The sequence below is a fragment of the Takifugu flavidus genome, chromosome 9 (assembly GCF_003711565.1).
Source record: "Takifugu flavidus isolate HTHZ2018 chromosome 9, ASM371156v2, whole genome shotgun sequence".
In the NCBI taxonomy this organism is placed as follows: Eukaryota; Metazoa; Chordata; class Actinopteri; order Tetraodontiformes; family Tetraodontidae; genus Takifugu; species Takifugu flavidus.
Window position 1 is genome coordinate 11,758,231 of NC_079528.1, and position 17,903 is coordinate 11,776,133.

Below are 17,903 nucleotides of genomic sequence, written 5' to 3' on the forward strand. Positions count from 1 at the left end.
AACACCCCCCATTGGCTTCATAATCCCCCTTCATTTGAAAACTGCTGTGTAAATCCCCCCTTCTGACCTAATGACAAATGATTTGCCCCAGAACCGTAATGAGAATCTTCCTTTGCTCCCTTCACCAAATGGTGTCAAGGCAGGGACGAGAAAGTCAGACAGGCAAAGACAGCCTGAGACGCGCGCACACACACACACACACACACACACACACACACACACACACACACACACACACACACACACACAAAATGTCTGAACTTATAGGGTGAATTAGCATTCAGCTCTGCAAATGAGCCGACCTCAGCGTTCTTGAAGATAAAAGGAATATCTTGTAACACAGAGGGGCTCCTTCCCTCCACTGATGCCCAGATTAGGATGAGGATATGTTTGCATTTCCTGTTTTTGAAAGTGTGTGAGTTTTGTGTGTGTGTGTGTGTGTGCATGTGTGAGTTTTGTGTGTGTGTGTGTGTGTGTTTCATCCTCGCTAGTCAGCCCCCCAGCAAACACACATCTTGAATTATGATTTGCAAATGAGAAATGGATCTCTTAATGCAATTCATGAATTATGTAGTTGTCATGGCGACATTAATCAAAAACACAGGCCTTCTCCTCCGCTTCATGCAATCTGCAGAATTGACATGCGCGGCGGGGGCTGCGCACTGAGCTGGCTGAGCGAGCGCCAGGCTAAATGAAGGAAAGATATTGGCTGCGTTTGTCACTTAGAGGCTTATTATGGGAACTCTGCAACACTCACGCGGCCTCAGGCTCACAGGCAGCAGCACAAAAAGTTCAGGGTAAGGCTTTAAATTTTCAGTAAAGAGCCTTACCCTTTTTTTTGAACACCCGAGGGCCGAGGACAAGTAAGGGAAGAAAAGCGCAACATTTCAAAGAGGATGGATGGAATTTAATAACATTCTTGAATGAATAGCAAAAGAGAAGCACAGACTCGGTCGGATAACTGAGATCTCTGGTTTCTGGTCTCCTCCATGTTGCATCACCTTCAAACCTTAATGGCGACATCTTGTTAAAGTATCTCTAGCAAATGAGAAACACCTTAAATTAACCTTGCCTACCAAAGAATCCTTTGATCAGTGTGAACATTAGCAACATTGACTTTAGCATTAGCAAAGATTAACATCTCCTTTTATATCAAGCTGGTCTGCCAGACAGAACAAGAGCCAAGACCAAAATGTCAATTTTTGGGTTATTTTGAAAGTGCTATTCATCTTCCCTTTTCTTGCTTTGTTAAAGATCCCCATTGTTGTGTGGACATGGGGCTAAAGCAGCCAGGTGATCTTTGATCAAGAAAAATTCAGTTAAATACATTTTGCTCCAGGCAAAAGAAGCCAGCGAAGGGGATCATTGAGAGGAAGGAGGATACAATAGGCGGAAAATATCAACTAAGTGGTGTGTGTATGTGTGTGTGTGTGTGCATGTGTGCGTGTGTATGTGTGTGTGGACCCTGCAACCTCTCCTCCTCACAAAACTGTCGGAAACTCTGAGCTTTCAGCAGGCTTTTACTCGATGAGGTTAACCCGAAGGTGAGCACGCTTGTCTATAACTATCCACTCTGTTTCTATCCTTCCCTCCTTTGTTTTTCACCCCCTACACTCCCACCTCTTTTGCTTCGCCCTCCACTCGCTGCCTCATTTCAGACGTCCCATCCCTCCTCACAGTTTGTCCTCCTCTCTCATTCGCTCTTTCTCCCTCCCGGTGTATTAAGGGCCTGCGACGCTCTCAGTAAAAGCTGATTTATCGTCTGGGTGCTATCGATCGGTTTCTGCATTAAAGATTATAATTCATTACAGCAGCCCCCTTTTAATACATTAAACGCTCAAAATAAAAATACCTTGTCACCCGCTGCCAGACTCCACGTGTCTTCAGGGAGCAGGAAAACAGTGGTCAAGACGTCCGATCTGTCTGATGACCCTGGAGCTCAGTCTACAGTAAAGAGCTTTACAATCACCAGTTGCCATAGACACTCCTGTGTTGTTTTACAATATAAAGTATTGAAATGTTATGATTTACTTAAAGATTTGTTATACATTTATTTGAAAGATTAGGTATCTACAGCTCAAAAGAAACAGAAATCTTTAAAAAAAAAAATCCATTAACCCCCCCCCCCGATTTAGATGTAACAAAAAGAGAACCAAGGTCATGTAATAGCCTATATTTAAAAACAATCATTAATTCAAGTGTATTAAATAAAGATCTTAGATAATTATGGCAAACACATTTAAATTGAGTTGCTAAAAGGAAAATTTAAATAAAACAGAATATATTTCTTGTCAAAAGGGCCAGAAACTAAAAGCTATGTTTTTTTCTGCTCCTTTTCATTCAAATTTTGAGTTTTCTTTTATGTAATGAAATAAAAGCTGGATGGACGGCCAACGAACAGACGGATCAACTCACTTCTATTAATCAAAGCTGACGACCTCTGAGGGATACTGTGGTTCAAGAAGTTCCACGTGTCATAACATTGATTTTACCCAAAATGCTTTGCACCGGTTGCCTGTATCACACCAAATTGCCCTTCCCCCGTTGCCCCGACTGATTGATTTTGCATCCGAGACACGAGGGCTTGAGGAGCAATCCCTCTGATTCATCCAATCTGACGGACAATTTCCCACTCCATCCTCGCTCCTCTCGCCTCCCCCCTGTCTCTTCCTCTTAGAGGACTCTCCTACCTATGTTACCCCAGGCCCTCCCCTCCCCCCCGACAGGCTTTCAGACAGTAAATCAGAAACATTGATCCAGTGCAGCGCCCAAGTGTCCTGGATTCTGCTAAAGAGCCATTTTCATCTCACAAGCGCTTTACTAGCCTCACCCCCCCCCCCCCCCCCCGCCCCAAAAAAACCCAGCTATAAACATCAACCTCCTCCCCCTCCGATTGCCCTCTCCATCCACGCACTGCAGCTCTGAAAACAGCAGATCCTCATCACCTGAGTGCTGGTCACTGTTTTCCTGCCCCCCCATATTCCCACGTCACTGTACACCCGGCAGCTCAAACATCCGGACCTCACAACTCCGCAAAGACCAAGAATTCCTTTAATCTGTTTGAGTTGGCTGAACGCATCACACAGGTTTCCCATCAGAACCACCGGTGAGCAGCAGGTAGGTGTCAAAATCCTGCTTCAGCTTCTCTCACACATTTTTCTTTTTCCCATTTGTACTTTAGATGTGAACCAGCAGGAGGGTTTTCCACATATTGTGTCACTAAACAGGCTATTTCCCAGTGAACACACTGTCAGCCTCCACTTATAGTCATGACACTTAAATTGATGTTACTTAATCACTTCAGACAAGCTGCAAACATTCTGAAACGATCTGAGCAGATTCCGGTATCCCATCCTCCCGTTAGTCCCAGCAAAAACTCCAGAAAGCGTCAAAAGATAAACAGGAGTCAACAACAGCAGCGTGTGGACGTTAATGACCGTTAAACCTTCATCCTACTTAACTGCCTCTGTCAGCTCAGCATCACTCCAGCTCCCTTCTGTTTTCATATGAACTTTACACCCCTCTTTACACACGTCGGCAAATATTAGCAGCACCGAGGACGCGCTGAAACATTTAATGATGGCTGCTTTCGGATTAACTCAGCAGGGGGTTTTTTAAAAAAAAAAGTGGGTGAGGATTTTCTTTTTTCATTTCATTTTCTGCAAGATAAATTTGCAGGGTACAAACATAAACAACCCCCCCCCCCCCCCCCCCCCCTCCGAAAAAAAACAACAAAACAGTTCAAATTGACGATGATGTTCAAGTCATTATTATAAAAGAGCTTCTCAGACGCTGAGCTTCTGGATCAGGATCAGTAGTTTTCCTCCTGGACAGATCACTTTTTTCAGTTTCAGCTTTAGGAGCTGGAGACAGTTCAAAGGGGTCCTGAAGATTTTTTAATTTCAGCTTTGTTGATACGGTTCAAACCGTTGGTTCATGCGGTTTTCTGAATAAAGTTTAATGTAGTTCTTTTTCATCCCTCCTGACTAGCAGAGGCCCGTGGATGACCCGTAACCATGTATATTTCCTGCTCTAGTCCGTCCACGCTCTCACAAATCTATCTTTCTTTTTGACTCAACTCGAGCTGCTACTTTTTTGGTCCCTTTGATAATTCCATAATATAAACAATACAGCCTACAAGCAAGGCGATACCCCGGGTCACAGCAAGGGGCCGACGTTTTTGAGCTTTGTAACAGAGCGATGGAGCTACGCGATGAGTCCAGAGATGAGGTCAACTAAAGGAAGGATAGTTCTGCTTTAAAAGTTATTTTTTGTGTGGTGCGGTTATGTTCTATGTGTGTACTTGAATAGTGTGTGTTAAAATATTGCAGGGGGGGTGGGGAGAGTAGAATAGAGCTGGAGGTTGGATTATTATTAATAATAGTGTGCTAATAGTATTCAGTTCTAAGCAGGTTAGCAGGGTGACTAACTAGGTTCGTCCCAGCCGTAGTACATATCACTTAATGGTTAATGTGATTTTGTATCACTGCCAGTGACCATGAACTGGACTTTCATACCGCATGCAGTGAGACTAGCACAAATAGAAGTTTCCATCCTTTCCATCCCTTTTTGGCTGTAGGTCCTGGGGGCACCGAGGGCAGGGGTTTTGTGTCTAAAGCTCCTCTAAATAAGACACAAAACATATACACCCTGGCCAGGACGGTTGCCCTCCTGCAAAAACCACCATCCATGGTAGTCTGGCAGTGGAACATCAACCCTATCAGAAGGCTGATGCAAAGTCAGCAGCAACATCATGCACTCGTGGGGAAACGTCACAGGAGGGCAACCTTCGTGCCCATTCAGGTCCTGAGGCTTAGTTGAAGAGTCTGTGTATGGGTGTTTGAGTTTAGATGGCTACATTTGCACCCAGGAATCTGTTTTAGACAGGCCCCACAGCCCTCTCCCTCAGAATCATTTGAGATACTAGAAGAAGCAGCTCATTCACATGCTGAAGGAGTACACAACCCAATTTTGACACCGGCCGACAACCTTCAATGGGGTCAAAGTAACTGTGTACAAAGATCCCAAAAAAGAGCATTAAACAAGTTCCTCAAAGTTCTCAAAGCTTGCTGACCTTGTGTCCTCTTCAGATATGATTGGATGTGATGATTGGCCTTCACCTGAAGAGTCACAGACACACAAAAAGTCATGATGTCAGGACAATGCCTTTAGGCCCTCAGACCTTGGAGCAGTGCATCATACCTGTAGTGATCCCTCTAGATATCTTAGCTTCCCGTTGGGAGGTAGATGCATCGCTTTTGAGATGCATCACTTTTCAGCTGGCAGGACATGTGAATGCTCAGGCACGTAGATGGATCAGGGATAACTCTGGGCCCAAGTCCTCTGTTGTGCCAAAGCGATTCCTCCTTAGTCTTGTGGACGAGTTAGCAAGGTTCAATCGGTCGCACTCTCAGGAGGAGCTAGAACCACCCCAGCACCTGCTGTGCCCAATACTAGCACATCAGGAACGTACTGCCATGACCTCTGGTAATTCAGGCAACTACTTTATCTGCCAGTGCTTTCTCATTGGGGAGTGGATTGAAAATGCTTACAGAACACAAGGACTCCATATACCAAGAGGAACTAAAAACCACTCCAGTAGGAGTGTGGCCACATCAGGGGCTGTGTTGGAAGGGTTTTATGCTGCTTTGCCAGGTTTTACAGGGTTAATGTAGCAGCTCCCCGCCCGATGGCAGCAGCAGTTCTATCAATGGAGAACCTTTAGGTTGGTGAGCACAATCATGACTTCTTTGGTATAAGTCATCTAGTGCTGGAAGCACCGCCTCTGGCAGTCGGAAGGAATGAAATATAAAGTTGAAATTTTACTGCAATTTGACAGTCCAGGTGACCGCCAGAGGGTTCTGTCACTCGGATCCTCTTGGAACAGAACCTCTGGTGACACCTAAATATATACATGTATCCAGGCCATTCCAGGGGTCACTTGAGTGGTCAACTATCTACAGTCTCCTATGGATTTTGTGAGTAAATGTCTCCGCTTCCCACTCCATAGTGCAAATGTCAGAATGAAAGCTTTGAATAAAGGTAGGAAGGAGGAAGGGTGTGTTTAGGTGTGTTTCCACTACAGGAAAACACTGGGCGGGACTGGAGCTTTGCTCAGCGCCGATTGGCTAAACCCAAAGCGGGACGTGACATGGAACCTGTGACATAAACGGTATTTATTAACACACTGATGTCTCCACAGATACAGAACTTCACAGAACAAGTGAGAAGAACGGTTCCTGTAAAGTTTCTACCCCCAGTATCTACTAGGAACTCCTGCAGTGGAAACATGCACACATAAGTTTTAATCAGTAGCAATTAGGAAACCTGTGTGAGTTCTGTTCAGGGGCCCGAAGCAGCAAAAAGTAACCAAAATTAAAAAACAACAACAACAAAAGGGACTTCATCAGTCCTGAGCGTTCATCTAACTCTCCAGCAGATGCTAATGACATTGTCTCAGCCAAAGTGCTTCAGGAAACATCAGCACACACTCGCGTGGTAGCTGGCATTTAACGCAGCGCCACTGTAAATGACAAAACCTGCCTAAAAATAAAATTAGCTCACAAATGGCAATTAAGAGAGTTGCCCAGGCAACAACAGGATGAACATCTGAAACACAGCGTGATGTGAAACCACAGAGGAAAGCACTAGCTGCACCGAGACATCAGCAAACACATGCAGTTCTCAGATTTTCTTCTAAAACAACATTTCAGCAAAAGAGGAGAGAAAATAAGTTTCATTGGTAAATTAAATTGAACAAAAGCACAATGTGTAAGTGTTTAAATTTCATATTCACTGCAAAAAGGTCTAAGGGCATGTATTGCGTATTTAAATGATTATTGAGATTTTTTTCTTTCATAGAGTGGTTTATATTTTATCTCTGACCTTTATAAATAAAATCTCATAAGTCCTCCTTCTGCTGCTCAGAATTGCAAAAGAAACACTCATAACCTCAGCATTCTGGCTCTTTTCGTTTAATTAATGCATTCATTTGACTCCAGCTCTATCTCCATATGGCATCTAATGGCAAAAATCGTGACATAATTGCATGGCATTGCAAACAAATTGAATAGAAATATAATACTTGCCTTCAAAATTAGGATTAGACATCTACACGGCTGATGAAATATACTCCCTAATATTCCATCCACACACTGACTCACACGTCTTTAAAAACACACACGGATGTGGTTGGTGGGTTTGAAGGCTGGAGCAGAGAGTAATTTCCAAGGCCAACAGGATTATCAGTGTGTGTTCTGGAAGATGGTGGCGAATCAGCTGTCAGGTTAAGGGAACAGTTAGTTTAATTGGTCTTCATCTGTCATCTCAGAGCCGTGGACTGTTTAAGTCCCGGAGACAGAAAGAGAGAGAGAGAGAGAGAGCGAGCGAGAGATTACTGACGGGACAGTGATGAAAATTGGTGGAAGGATAATGAGTCTCGTTGTGTCTCCCTCATTACTCAGACTGACTGGTTGGAGAAGAGCTTCACAGTCTGCTGCATATTAAAAAAAAGCACCCCAGTGTATTTTAGGTGAGTTCATCAGGCCTTTAACTCCTCCTTCATCTCTCATCCTCTCATCCCATCTTTCCTCTTTGTTTGAACTGTTGGTAGTCCCTCCCTTGTCCATGTTTTACAACACCCTGTAAACTCTAATAAAAGAGTCCCTAAAAGAGTTTTTATCAAGTTACAACGCACTCATCATTACTGGAAAAAAAAAAATGGGAAAGAACACCAAACGGCTTTTGGTGAAACCTTTTCCCCTCTTCATATTGCCTGTAGTGCCACCTTAGGACGGACCGGCTGCAGCCCTTCATGTAAAAGGACCTTAACCTTATAAACAGGTGTTGGAGAGGACACGTTATCAGGCCTCTCCCTCAACAATAGCTAATCTCCAATCTCCTATCTTCATCGTGTGTTGTACATATTTCAGGCTCCTCTTCAGCTAAGCTGCCAGCTGCCGGGGGTTGGGGTGTCTAACTGGTGTGAGATGGCAGCCTGCAGACGTCCTGCAGAGAGCAATCATTGTCCTCTGTGTAGCTAACTGTTAGCATGTGCAACATGCAGCATTCACAGCCAGCAGAGGGTTAAAACAGGGGACAGAAGACCTGCTTCCACCTTGTTTTAATGCTGCTTGTGGAAACATAAAAGGTTCTCGGTGCAACTCCTTGTGTGGCTTCCACAAGAAAAGCCTGAGACATTAAAGTATTGTTGGTGGGTCCTCAGCGAGCCCATCCTCAAGTATGGACAAGTCCAGGTTAGAGCCTGAGACAAAAAGGTACTTCAAATAATGCGGGTGAAATAATTCACGAAGAATTCTACCTGCAACATTAATTTAAACCAGAACCACGAAGACCTTGGGGATGACAAGGAGAACATGTGGGTCTAGTTAGCACCAGCGTAGATCTGGAAGGAGTAGCATTGAAAATGAGAAGAGACAACAACCACAGACAGAAAGGGAAAGAAAGACCCCGGAAGTCTCTGTTTTGGAATGCAATTATAGATAAAGGGGGCTTTCTCTTAATTTCCTGTTGTTACAGTCTATTTATTCCTTTTCCTGCCTTTGTTGCCGAATGGCCGCGTCACTGTGGCAGATTGCGAGGAATCAATAAAGATTGTTGTTGGCAGATTAAAGTCACGGGGTGGGACGGCGGCTTACTAAACATTCATTTCACTTCACACAAATCAGCAGCCGCGTCCCGCCGACAGTGTACGACGTGCAATTAAATCCTCGGAAAAACGTGCCAGAGAGAGATGCAGGACAGGCCGGGATAATTACACATATGGTGCTCTGACAGACAGACCCGGGATAGATGGGCTTTGGACGGGAGTCAAGAAACTATCGTGAAGGAAGCGGAGTGGGGGGGGGGGAGGTGATTTGTAACTGTCGGTGAAGTTGTGGTCATCCACAAAACAGAACAACAGAAAACTTTTGAGTCATAAAAAGAGATGCTGCCATAGACAAGTAATTAGACCCCCAATTTATTATTTTTAAAAAAAAAATCACAAGCCTTATTTACCAATACAGCAATGGATTATGGGTAAACACAGGATAAAAACAGCCTGGAGTTTTTAGATTTGAGTTTGTTGGTTCCAGCGATGACGTTCCGTTCAGCTTTAGATGATCGACAGCCACGCGTACAGTACAGGCAGGGCCTACCGTGCCAGCGTTTAACAGCTGTTGCCACGGAAACTCTGGATGAAATGACATCACTGGAGAAAGACGGCATCAGAATGGATGCCAGCCTCAACCATGCACAGCAGGAACTGGCCCGGGATCATATTTATTTATTGACGCTGCAGTTTTTTTTCTTTTACTTCAACTTGTTATTAAGTAAATAAACTGCCAGAGAAAAACGAACCATCTGCAGCCGCCTCTTAAATCAGTGAGCGATGCCAGATTCTCTCCGACATTCATCCCTCTGGTCAGAGTTGTCATTTGATTTCAATTTGCAGTTTTCCTCATCCTCACACACTTAATCGGGGTCGTGGAAGGATTAAATCTGGCTCTAGAAGGTCAAAATTTCCCCTGGAATCATGAAGGTACCCGACGTGCCTGCATGTTTATTTACAGGAGTGCTGACTGCTGCTCCGTCCCGTCTCCTTCCATGTAAATGCAAGAAAACGAAATAAGCAAATATCCATGTAAAGTGCTCCCTTGTGAGGCCGCAGTGCACTGATCACGCTGTGAGAAGTAATCAATTTACACGCATTAGAAGCTTGTGTGATTTCTTTTTATTAAGCTTTGGTCATCGTTTCCACGGGCGACACACAAAAGCGCCTGATCTCCATTAACAAAGGCCAAGTATTGTTATTTTCCTACACCACAGAGGGGAAAAACAGACCACAAGCTAATGCAAACTTAGCACATATTTCGGGGTAATCTTCCTACTGAGGCTGGTCTCTAAAAGCAGCGAGGAGGAGGAGAAATCTTGATGTTAGCGGTGGGCATGTGTGGCAAGTAAATCCGACAAATCCACTTGCTTAGAGTTTGCTCTTGATGGTGGGAGCTAGGGGAGGACAAAAAAGAAAATGTGTTAAACAAGTCAAGGGGACGCCTCACCCTGGTCGTGCAGCAGTTGTAGCATCACGCGGGCCTTTCAACGAGGATTAGTCACACCCAGCGCGACGTGCCAGAAGGCAAAATGATGTCTTCACACACAAACACACATCTCAGACAGCGGCTGTGGTGGAGAAGGTGCTGCGACTATTGTAGTGGAGGGTTGGAGGTCTGAGGCAGCGGCTCCATCACACAGGAAGTTCTGGTTCATCTACCAGCCAAGTGCTGCTCCCGTGTTCCCGCCACTGCTGCACATCCATTAGAGAGACACCAACAGCTTGAACAGAATGTTCAAAAGGGCGCACCTTCACCCCGGGAAAATCACCTCTCCGGGCGAGTTGACCGAGCCTGGCGATGAAAAAGTGGCCATTTCATGCTTCACGTGACGAGTTAATGCCGTGTCACGTTTTAAAGCATCAAACTGAGAGGAAGCACGCGGTTTAACGCCTCCCCTTTAGTTCTTCTGATCCCTGTTGGGTTGCTGCAGTACAAGTCTTTGAGTCGGGCGACAGTCACCCTGGATTTATGGAGGATTTTGCCTACAAACGCTCATCAATAAAATCCGAATCACCAGTATTTGTCATAACGAGCTCTTCAAACCTGAAAAAAAAGGAAAGCTTTTGATTTAAGGTGCAGATTGAACTGTATTTTTAAAAACCTGACCACTTTCCTCTTCTTTAAGGCCTTGCCTGTCCAGAACTTCTGCAGATCTAATATTGTGACAGGTCGTTTCATGATTTCTTTAAAAAATCTAAACGTATTTCAATATTTTAATGTAATTTACAGATCACACAGGTGAGAAATACACTGCACACACTGTATCTGACTGTTCAGATCTTCTCGTGCAGATTAATTACGCATTTTCCTCATTTCCTCTTTACTTTGAATGCACCACCCCCTAACACGGTGAAACACACCAACATCTGCGGCGGTTCCACCGTCAGCATCTGTTGTTCTTCATCTGGGTCAAGAGCTTTCAGACTTCTTTGAAAATCACCGCTACCTTCTTTTGTCTTGGACTCTTTTCTGGAGATCCAAAGGAACGAACATGAGCAGCGTTTGCTTTCCTGCCAAGGTCTTCCGTGTTGCGAACGCGAGTTCAAGCGCACCTGAACAGCGTGAATAATTCAGGAGAACCTGGAGCACCTGTAGGTGTAATACCTGCAGATCTTGTGACATGAAGACCTCTCTGAAGATGCTGATTTACGGGGGGGGGGGGCAAGCCAGACATTATAGGTTAAGGCTGCAGTTGTAATATTGATGCTTGATTTGAATAAATGAATGAGTGACTAATCTTCCCCGAGAGATCCTCCTGGCATTAAAACACAATCAATCATGGCTGCAATCAAAACAAACGGTGATGTCATCACGCTGCAGCTCCAGCCAGAAGAAAATTTACGGATTTACTGATCTTCATTTAACCACGCTGAAGAACAAAGAAGCGGTGGCGGCGGGAGACCGGACGTGTGAGAGGACGCTTGAAGGCATCACTTTGTAAATGTCAGCGTTTCCTCCTCAATGAATGCACCATCAAACACGGACGTGAACAAATTCCTGCAGATGAGCTCAGCTGTTGATGTGAAAACACACCCCGAGTCGGTCACCTGGACGACAGGCCGCCGTCACGGGTCAGGCTGAGGGAACAGAACAGGAAGAGGAAGGCAAACACGCGGCTCTGATAGCAAACACATCGGTCAGGTCTCAGCTCGTTACTCAGGAGAAGGATCAGAAGGTTTCAACTTCCCTGAGCTTCCTTTGGCTGCTGGCTTCACTGCGTTCGGGTCCCAGCATGAAGCCGCAGCACCGTGCCAACACGAGGAAGGTAAAACCTGGAGTGTTGTCTCAAGTGCTGGCCCGATGACAACATCAACAATTTCCTCCCCCGGATAAATAAAGTCTTCCAATTCTGGAAGACTAAATGAATGTGCTGCCAGGGCTCCACTGGAGAGCAAACACACAACCGGTATCAACCCAGTATATGATATCAAGTTAAATAACAGTACTTTTAACCAGTGGCAACATTTGGATGCTGCCTGCCTGCCTGCCTGCCTGCACACAGAGATAAGGATGACAGTGGTCTTGAATATTCAGTCCATCAAACACATTCATAACAGGAAGTGAGGTGGAAAAAGCCAAAGGAGTCACATTGGTTATAAGAGTCTAAACGTCCACCCGCTGCTTACAGTTCGTGTTGATTATTCTTTTAATGCAGATACAATCGAATTCGATCCACAATATATGTGCACAAGGTTAAGGCTGGAGTGGGAGACAGAGAGAGAGAGCTCACCGCCAGGGAAGTAGAGCGGCAGATTCTGCAGATACAGCTTCTTATCCGACGGCAAGAAGACACAGAAGATGACTCTGTCCAGCTAAGGGGGAAAAACACACGTTAACACAGACGTAGTGGTGATATTAAGGATCAGTTATGCCATGAATCACACCAATCTTTACAGCCAGCATGCGTGTGTGTGGGAGGTTTGAGAGGAGGTCGCGCTGAGGTCTGCAAACGCTTTCACTGTAACCGACGGTGACTACGACGCTCTGACACCAGATCCTGGCGTTGCCGCAGAAACGCTCGGATCTGGCCGCGGAAAAAAAAATAATCGTTATCCCGCGTTTCTGTGGGATCTCCAACGTGAAACACTTGATTCTGCAGCTGCTACAGTTCAGCGCACGGCCCGAGCCCGGCGCAGAACTGTAGCAGCTGTAGCTACAACCAAAGACTCCGGGAGGGGATGAACATCAGCATCCATTCTTACTTTCAGGCTGACAAACATTATTACTCTCCTAAAGGGTTTACATGGGTTTGTTTTCAACACTGCAGCACAATTAGGATCCAAGCTGTCATTCTGTGAACGGTGTGGGTGTTTGGGCTTCAGTTCCCTCAAACCCAGACGTTTCAGCAGCCAGCTAGCATACAACGTGTCATTTTCAGTCTCAGACTGTCGCACAATTGCAGTCGAGGCGAAAAGGTAAGCAGGGAAATGCGTGGAAGCTAACTAGCTCCTCTACGCCGAGGAGGCACCGAGCTGCCTCCGCGAGCAGCATTGTGCAGCCTCGCCGATTCAAATTAAAGCAAATGCTGCTGAAAGAGGATGCAAAACAGCCTGGTAACACTTGTGAGCTCATTTTGGTTCTATTACAACAAGCTGGGGCCTTGGAGATGAGAATGCAAATAATATAAGAGGCGGCCTTTGAGGGAAAAGAAGATTGGAGAGAAAATTGGTTTATTTTGACATCTTGCGGGGAGGAAGATGATGCCGCGAGTGATCAAGTACAAGCAGGAAGCTCCTCTTTATGAGCTTCCTTGACTGTGACACCCAGCATTTCTGTTAACACCATCAACAGTTGTGTTTTAAAGTAAATGACAATGACTTCCAAAGTAGCCAACGGGTCATAAATGTGGTTGTTTTGAAAACAGGTTGATGGCGTTGCTCCACTAATGCGAACGGCTCAGAAAGCACCGCCACCACTTTGCTCACAATTTTATAGCTACAATAATAAGTCCGGATCGGCCCGTGCTGTTGTGAACAATATCACAGATTTTGGATTCTTGCAAATCGATCTCAACCTGTGGAAGTTCAGCCAGACACCTGGGTCGCAACACAAATGTGATTGGGACAAATAAGTAATTTTTTTTAATTTGAGTGGTTCTATCCGGGCGAGCTTGGCAAAAGAAAATGGTTCCCGGGTCTAATGGTCCCGATGCTAATCTACCAGAGGTCATAACTCAGTTTAATGAATGTAGTTTGTAAAATATAACAGCGCTGAATGTGCCTTGGGTTTGTTTTTGTAGCTCAAATAAATGATTCATGTGTTTATTATTGCTCCAGGATGAGAACTGGCACGCTGTCCCTGTATCTTAAGTCCATTTGCTCCACAACGTTCAATCACTTCCATTTCATTTTCTACTTTACCGCACTTCAAACACACCAAAAACGAGAGGACTTTAATTGCCGTGAAGAATAAACCCAATTTTCGCTGGTCGAAAACGCTCGCATACGCAAATAAATGGATATTTTTAATTAAAAAACAGACGGTGAAACTATTTCTGCTCAGAAGGCACTTTTTTTTGTGATTTGTTTGTTTATTTTTGTGCTTTTACTTTCAGCGGTGGAGAGGCACCACATTAAATGCTTGTTTGGCCGGCCATGGGTGATGGCATCAGCCGACTGATGTTGCCACAGCGACTCTGGAGACTCCGGCACTAACAATAACATCATCAACAGCCTCTCTGGGACCTGATGCAGCGCAGGAGACCAGAGACAGACGCAGGAGCAGAGGAGGGAGCTGGAGGACAGCTGAACCCATGCAAACGACGGGCTGGAGAGTTTTTCCTTCTCTGCCCCCCTCGTCAACCCTAACCAAGCTCCGTCCCTCCCCTACAGTAATCTATTCCATCCATTTTGTCTTTTCTCCGCTCGTTTCATCCCTCCAGAGAGAACGTGTGTGCGTGCGTGTTTGTGTTAGTCAGGTTTGGTCCCGCAAGGAGGCAATTAAAACACAGGCTGGGCTGTGAGCGCAGGAGCCAGAGCTGGAGAGTGCGGCGCCGGCCGAATGTGTGTCTGCGCGCACGTTTCTGTGTGTGTGTGTGTGTGTTTTCTCAAGTCAACCTTCTCGTTGCTCCCATCTGAAAACAAAATCCAAAAAAACAACAGCTGTGAAAGGAATAATACCTAGAGGAAATGGTAGGGGAAAATTGCCAATCACACACACACACACACACACCGTCGCACCTTGTCATGATGTTCATCGAGATACTCCCTCACAGTTGTCAACGCCTCATGTACAGCCTCTTCAGGTGGATATCCTGTAGCATCATGCACACACACACACACACACACACACACACACACACACACACAGTGGGAACAGTTGTGTGCGTTCAGGTTAGCATGCTGTCTGCGCTCCTCTTCTTTTATCATGTAATCCCGTTTCCTCCCCTTCCTCCCTCCATCCCTCAGAACACTTGTTGTTACGACAACAGATGGAGAACGACGACAACACTTCGTCCATTTAGCATCCGGCACGTCTCAGCGCTGGAAAATTATCTCCCCACCGCTGATGAGACAAAGGTGGCAAAAATTGAGAATCTGGCAATATTGCTTTGCCTAAAGAGATGCATAAAAGGTAATTACACTGTAATTACTCATGCATAGGCACAAACACGTCTACGTGTGAGGAGAAGCCACACAATTAGAGCTAGCACTGTCATTTATGATTTCATGTGAAAGATGTTGTGTTTAACGAACACTTTTCCACTTCCACAGTTGCTCTTACACACTTGTGTTGCCTTTAATATTCCACTTTTTCATTTTTATTTGTAATTCCACAGCCGCCATCCAGACATAAACGCAGATGCCAGCAATTATGGTAATTAAGGTTAGACTGTATTTGAGTGTCCTGCTGTTGCCGTGTTAATTATTTGCACATTTATCTGTTACTTCCATTAATGTCGAAGAACAGTGTTTTTAGTTTGTGGTCCTGGCGCAAATCTGGTTTAGAATACAAGAACAAAACAACTGACTTCAAATTTACTTCATTCATTTATCAAGATTAGTTTTTAAGAATCAAACTTTATTGTACGCCGTCATGAAGACAATCAAACCATCTAATTTAGTAGGAAATAACTGGAATTGGTATTTATTCCAGTTACGTGCAGGAGGCCCAAAGATTTTAACGCAGTGTGACCCTTATTGAAACATTCCACTGATAATTAATGACCTCTTGACGTTCCAACAGGCTAAACGTTACCATGGCGGCTTCACGCTTTACCTGTACCGAACAACAACCGCAGCTGTTGCGCAACATCTGCATCCAAGTCCATCTCGTGCTTGGGTAAACTCTCTACCAACATCAGATAAATCAATGACACCACTCGGCTTAAGTCGCTGCTGTAGCCTCTTCTTGTGTCTCGCAGCGGGGAAGTGTCAACAAGCAGCCCTCAAACCTAAACCCGCCCCTGGGAGCGTTTAAGCGCCGTCCTTAACTCTCACTCCTGCCAGTGTGACGGGAGATTACAGTCAATCTAACACAATCTGCAGCCTAATCTGTCTTAATCTGCCGGTCTTAATCCAAGGATTTAATCTAAGATCCACCCCTGAGTTGTGGGAGATAACGCGACGAGTGGCGCCGGACTGATGCTGAAGCCGAGCGCGTACGCCGAGACATGCACGGACTCCATAAACGGACGCCACCAAAACAAGGAAACAGAGGCGCGTTAACGAAATCACTGACCGTAGATTCCAGTGGAGATGCAGGGGAACGCCTGGAGGAGGACAGAGCAGTTAGTCTGGTTCTGATCACATGACAGAGTTCACCCCCCCCACCCCCCCCCCCCAATGTTCGGACAGGACATTTTGTGCCGGATCATGATGCTGATTCTATTCTGTGGTCTTTTTTCCCCCGCCTGTTACTGTCAACCGTCGGGTTGGAGCTGCTCTTATTAAACTAAAAAGCTTTGTGCCTTTGCTGTAAGTCTGTTGTTTCTCTGTGCAGCGGGCGATAAAGAGCTTTAACAGAAGCTCAACCTGCAGAAACATGAAGCCGACTGTGGGCTACAATGCTTCAAGCCTAGAGACGCCGTTGTAAAAACAGACAGTTTGCTGTCTCCACCTCGTCCAAATATGAAATAAGTGCCATGTCTGTCCTATTATTCCCTGTTGAGGCGGTTGCTGCACACCTACTGCACAGGAGGCTGACTTGGGTCTCTTCCTGGCGTTTATGCTTTCAGAATTCTCCCCATTTACCCAGCTGCAACATTCTCCCATCTCCTTTAAACCTCATCCTTATCTCAGCTCTCCGTCCGTCCGTCCTCACCACAGAACGTGCTGCATGCTGGGTGGCTGCATTCAGGCTGTTCCTGTAGCAGGACCTCAGGGCTTCCTTCTCCACCTCGCCCACTCGTCCTTGTGCGATCGGCCCGACGGTGTGGATGACGTCTGTGGGCATCATGGAGTAAAAAAGGTTATGCAGAAAGTTTGACACCGACTTCAGAATCATATACGTCATATAACCTAAACACAGTAACGGAGACGGGCGGTGCGTTCACTGACTTGAGTTGTATGTTTATTTTGGTTTAGAAATCCCTGCGTCACCAGTGTAAAAGGCTTCGAGTCGGTGTGGAGGATCATTTCATGTGCCGGTGTACAACTTAGAATTGTAATGGAGGCCTTCTTGACTTTTAAACGATGCGTTTTTTTAAAATAGTCTCTGTAAATGCTACAGATCTGTGACGAAAAACGCAACTCTGCTGACATTTGTGGGCTTAGTTGCATCAGCGTAACATAAACAGCCCTCCGCATCACGGCTCACAAAAAACAACCCAAAGTGCCAAGTTAATGTTCAAACCGCTGCCTCTGACTCAGACTTTGACACGCTGTCATTTCATCTTCATCTCACGCTCGCAGAAAGCCAATACAACCACACGGAGGGCGACGGCGGCACGCTAACGAGACAACGCCACCTCATCGGGAATTAATACCGTCGAGACTCTGTCACGACGTTGGAAAAGGGAAAGAGAGAAGCTGATCTAATTGACCGTGACTGCGACACACCTTCTAATTGCGTATTCCTCCTACTTCCCCACTTTGCCCGGCTGCACCAGAGATGCGCTTGTGTTGAACAAAATAACAAAAGAAGATTGGCCTAGTTGCGGTCCCCGCGCTGCACCCATGCACAGGAAAATAAAGCCTTTTGTGGCTGCTTCAAACGTGTCTGGCTCCATTACTGCCATGATAGGCCCCGTCATTGTGCGGGGAAGAGCGGTTTAAAATTAAAGTCGGACGCTGACAAAGGAAGCAAAGCCCCAGTTGAGGAGCGGGCAGAGCGGTGGCAGATCCATAG

At 45.6% G+C, this 17,903-nt stretch overlaps 1 protein-coding gene across 5 annotated transcripts in view; it reads right to left on the reverse strand.

Annotated features, from left to right (window-relative positions):
- Positions 1 to 9,718: 9,718 nt before the first annotated feature.
- Positions 9,719 to 17,903, reverse strand: part of macrod1 (mono-ADP ribosylhydrolase 1) — a 76,437-nt gene continuing 68,252 nt past the window's right edge. For 3 of the 5 annotated variants that reach the window (XM_057044117.1, XM_057044116.1, XM_057044115.1), the window contains 5 exons: positions 16,878 to 16,999; positions 16,296 to 16,326; positions 14,795 to 14,868; positions 12,346 to 12,427; positions 9,719 to 10,008 (listed from right to left, as the gene is read on the reverse strand). In XM_057044117.1, coding sequence (XP_056900097.1) covers positions 9,983 to 10,008; positions 12,346 to 12,427; positions 14,795 to 14,868; positions 16,296 to 16,326; positions 16,878 to 16,999 — 335 coding nt within the window. In that variant the 3' untranslated portion in view covers positions 9,719 to 9,982. Of the gene's footprint in view, positions 10,009 to 12,345; positions 12,428 to 14,794; positions 14,869 to 14,971; positions 15,120 to 16,295; positions 16,327 to 16,877; positions 17,000 to 17,903 lie in introns of those variants that run through there. The other 2 variants (XM_057044118.1, XM_057044119.1) reach the window with 2 other exon arrangements.